The 5,000-nt window shown below is 30.1% G+C and overlaps 1 protein-coding gene across 2 annotated transcripts in view; it reads left to right on the top strand.

The window, feature by feature from the left end:
* LOC125030627 (tumor necrosis factor alpha-induced protein 8-like protein) overlaps positions 1–2,151 on the top strand; it is a 41,241-nt gene extending 39,090 nt beyond the window's left edge. For both annotated transcript variants that reach the window (XM_047620799.1, XM_047620800.1), the window contains one exon: positions 629–2,151. In XM_047620799.1, the coding sequence (XP_047476755.1) occupies positions 629–922 (294 nt within the window). In that variant the 3' untranslated portion in view covers positions 923–2,151. The remainder of the gene's footprint in view (positions 1–628) is intronic.
* Positions 2,152–5,000: the final 2,849 nt, after the last annotated feature.

Below are 5,000 nucleotides of genomic sequence, written 5' to 3'. Positions count from 1 at the left end.
CTCACTCACTCACTCACTCACTCACTCACTCACTCACTCACTCACTCAGTCACTCACTCACTCAGTCACTCAGTCACTCAGTCACTCAGTCACTCACTCACTCACTCACTCACTCACCACACACACACACACACACACACACACACACACACACACACACACACACACACACACACACACACACACACACACACACACACACACACACACACACAGTCAAAGCACTATAGGGCTAAGTTAATTCATAAAGTAACAATTGTACTTGTTAGAAATCATCACTGTCTTTAAAATTCTTGGAAGAAAAATGAAAAAAAGTTTTATAATTAAAATATATATATAATTTATGATATCTTTTGGTGATATTTACAAATCCAACTTTTGTTAAGTTTTAAACTGTAACTGTAATTACATATATTTTATTTGCAGTATATGGTTCTGAATAGTGGAGAGTATTGATTGCCACCTTCTAATCTTTATTAATAGTTAATCATAATTAGGGCATTTTGAATAATAATCTTCATTATGAAGGAAAATGTCTCTCCTAATGGTTCTATTCAAATCTTTGAGATAATACTTATGCATATAGGATGTCATCTCTTTTTTATTTACATAAATGTTATATTTTCAGCTCAAGAACAAATTCTCAACCATAGTGAAAACCGTTATCAGCTTCTTTGAAGTGGACTACACTTTCGACCGATCCTTCTTGATAAAAAACATCAACGATTGCCGGAGTCTCCTCAAGCAGTTGGTTGGCAATCACTTGACGGACAAGAGTCTCGGTCGGATAGACCACGTCCTTGACTTTTTCACGGATGCAACCTTCTTGGAGGAGATGTTCAGAAAGTCGTCTCCTTATCGCCCATCGCTCAAAAGCATTATTGATGATATGAATAAAGCTCTTGACGAGGGTGGAATCTGAACGTGATCAGATTTGCAGGGTGGTTTAGCTGAGTGCATAGGGTGATGAATGAGGGTAAGGCCTTATTAAAATGCAAGACATGTCTGGAAGGAATGTATTGACAAAGGAAGAGTGCAGAGTGTAGCCCTTTGACGAATATTTCATAGGTAATCAGAGGCTCCTCATTCACTGGCTGTTATTTTGGCATTGATTATATGATGAAGTTATGCTACAGTAGTAGACAGGGAAAAGTAAGGATGTCATTCCTGATATCTTAATGCTAGCACTTGCAGGATATCTTTGGATTCTGAAAAACGGAAAAGAAAAAAAAAGTAATCGTAGAGAAAAGATACTCATTCTATGATTTCTTAGCCTTGTAAGATGTATATCAATATCTCTGTGATGGACTTTTCAGAAAAAAAACTCCAGTCATTGAAGCTGAGAGTCTTTTATACAATAACTTGCTAAGATAGGCATCGTTGAAAATGTCATTTTGAATAGCCAGGTTTTAAAAGGTTTGTCTTGTGTATAATTTTTTTTTTTTTTTTTTTATTATCTTGAATGAGGGCATACTTTCTAGTGAATTACTATGCAATTTTATGTACATGTAGTGTTTAGATATTCTTGTTCATTAAACAGACATAAGCATGAAATATTTCATGAATAACTCAAATGTTCAAGAAATATTTGTTTGACAAATCAAAGTGAAATATGCTCCTGTGTTTCCTCAAAGCACTTAATTGCATACAGTATTTGCTTACCTATATTGCTTTAATTTTAGATGATCATATGTGCACACACAGTAACAGAATACAAACTTATACCAAAATATATATATATATATATACTCCATTTTTCTTATCTTCATTATTGCTATGACTGTAAAATGCACAAACTGTATTTCAGAGTTAGAGGAAGAAAGCCTATCTGATAGAATATCTAATTGGAAAAATTGATTTATTGTTCATACAGTAATGCACATATATACTTTTTTTTTTTCATTATTAACAGAATCTCTTTTTTTAAGTCCTTTTATTCATGATGGTAAATGAGAGTGAGCCTGCCAGCTTTTATTGACATACAGATAATTCTGTGATAATTGCATGTTAAAATCTGTACTTGGTTCCATTATTAGAGCATCATATTTTTATTGTAGGGTTCTTATTTGTGCACATACACTTGTACATGCATATATCCATATGCTCTTGCATATACACAAGGATATACATACATATGTACCCACAAACGCATCAACATATAAATATATATATATATATATATATATATATATATATATATATATATATATATATACTTATATATATACTTATATATATACTTATATATATACTTATATATATACTTATACATATATATATATACACATTTGCTTATATATATTTACTTATATATGTACTTATATATATATAATATATATATATATATATATATATATATATATACATATATATATATATGTATATATATATATATATATATATATATATATATATATATATATATGCATGCATGCATGCATACTAAAACACACACACACACACGCACGCGCACACACACACACACACACACACACACACACACACACACACACACACACACACACACACACACACACACACACACACACACACACACACACACACACACACACACACAAAATCCTCTTTTCATTCTGTCTGTGTGTTTTTAAAACTGGCTGTGAAATGATAAGTGAAATAACAAGTTTATTAACTGACTTTAACATTATGAGTGGCATTACAGTTATATGGAAACAGTGTTAGAATAAACAGTTCATTTATAATTCAATTTCCTTCAGATCAAATATTTAAACAAAGAAAGAACCTTACAATAAAAAAAGGATGCTTTATTCACATATATTGTTGAATTGCTTAAAAGTAATTAATTTGTTTGAATTTGTTTGACCTTTTTGTAATTATGTGTAAAACCATTTTCTTTTTCCTTTTACATTAGAAGTGAATGTACTGACTGTATATATGACAAGAACATGTTTTAAAACCATCAAATTTATGGCAGTATCAATGAGATTTTAAAATTAAGTTTATCAAATACCTCTTTACATAATTTATTTTTTGGGTTATCATTTTACTCTATGGATCACACTGTTGGATCTCGAATCTACATTTCAAATGTACCTTACCACTGCCTTTTACAATCATGATTATACATCTGGGCTTCATAGCTCAGTATGTAAGAGACAATATGCCAGCAGTGTGATTTGCGATTGAATTCTGTTGATGACCATTTCTTAAAAACACTTTTATTTTCCTCAAAGTAGTCTTCAGCTCTGTACTTAGGATTATAAGCAGATGTATGTTTATTTATCGCTTGATTGTGTCCTAGCTACAGCCTGGTAATACATTCCGTATATGGAAATGCATTATAAGTACATGTGTCTTTATCAGATCTTTTATGAATGACATTAATTTCTCGGTATTTGATAAAAGGCAAGGGATGAATTTGTGTAGGGTGAGTCATGTAACAAAAGAAATAGGGTAGGGAACGATATGTTTAATTTTGTGTTTGGAAAGATAAAGTAAAAGGGATGTATACATGTGTGCACACGCACTGAAATCCTGCAAACCCACACTTACACCTACACTCTCACACACCAATGCTCACTTCCAATCCCACTCCAACACCCACATACATGCTTGCTTTCAGATGCACATGCATGCCCGCACAAGTACAGTACATCCACACACAAGTGCATACACACATGCATGCAAACATACATACTCACCAAAGGAAGTTAGTGGCACATTAACTGAATTTGTGAAAGAAGGAAGATTTATATGAGCATTGATACTAATAGTAATGAGTAATTTATTTGATAAATTCGGATTTTACTTTGACTGAGATAATCTTACATATTTATTTATGTATGAAATCAAAATGTTCTCTAATATGCAAACATGATTTTATACCATATTTAAAAGTAATATAGGTGACACAAACAATTTTCTATTTTCGAAAAAGTAGCAAATGTAAATAAAAGAGGAAATCAAAATACTTTCAGATTACAGTACATAAAAACAGTAGACATATAGAAAAAAATTGTAGAACACAGTGAGAAAGGAAATGCTAAAACTATGAGGCCTTGTCCACTGTGATTTTAGTTTATGAATTTTGCTTACACAAAGATGGCTTCATAAGAAGTTTGTTACCAGAGAGTCAATTATTAGTCTTGATTTCTTGATTTTCAGAAACCTTTTTATTTTGTTTTACTTTCTACAAATATACAAGAAATGGGGAAATCAGCTAAGGATACATAGGCCTGCTAATTTACTCTATGGTGACTAAGGAATTGTGGAGAGTCATCTCTGTTTAAAAAAAATTCACAAAACAAAACTGCAGTGGACAATTTGCGTACCAGACCTCAATTAATGAAGTCCAATTAAACTCTTCTTTAGACAGAAAACAAAACAAAAAAAAAATATTCCTTTGGGTTTTATGAGCTGGCAAAGAGTGTAGTGTTACCTAAAATATATGGTTTCATCTATTTTTTTTTTTTTTTTTTTTTTTTCCAAGTCTGTGTATTGTATTTGGCCAAATTTCATGGTATACTGAAATACTAAAATAATATATGCAGGTAAAGAGCACAAGTGCCTGTGCATGGTATTGCTGCTTTGATTTCGTATTTGTTTTGCAACTCACTTATTGTGGAAACAAAATGTTTATAGTGTATATAATCATAAACCACTCAATGGACACTTTTTTTTTTTTAAATTTATTTATTATTATTATTTTTTTTTTTATGTCTTTCTTTATTACTTGCTAGTTTGGTTTTACTTGCGTTTCACATTATAGGTATTATCATTATTACTACTGTTATAATTATTATTTTTATTATTACTATTATTATTATTATTATTGTTATTATTATTATTTATGTAATTATTGTCATCATCATTATTATTATTATTATTATTACTATTATTATTATTATTATTATCATTATTATTATCATTATTATTATTATTATTATTATTATTATTATTATTATTATTATTATTATTATTATTGTTATTATTATCATCATCATCATCATTATTATTAT

The sequence above is a fragment of the Penaeus chinensis genome, chromosome 11, assembly GCF_019202785.1.
Source record: "Penaeus chinensis breed Huanghai No. 1 chromosome 11, ASM1920278v2, whole genome shotgun sequence".
Taxonomy (NCBI): domain Eukaryota; kingdom Metazoa; phylum Arthropoda; class Malacostraca; order Decapoda; family Penaeidae; genus Penaeus; species Penaeus chinensis.
This window is presented reverse-complemented; position numbering and strand designations above follow the sequence as displayed.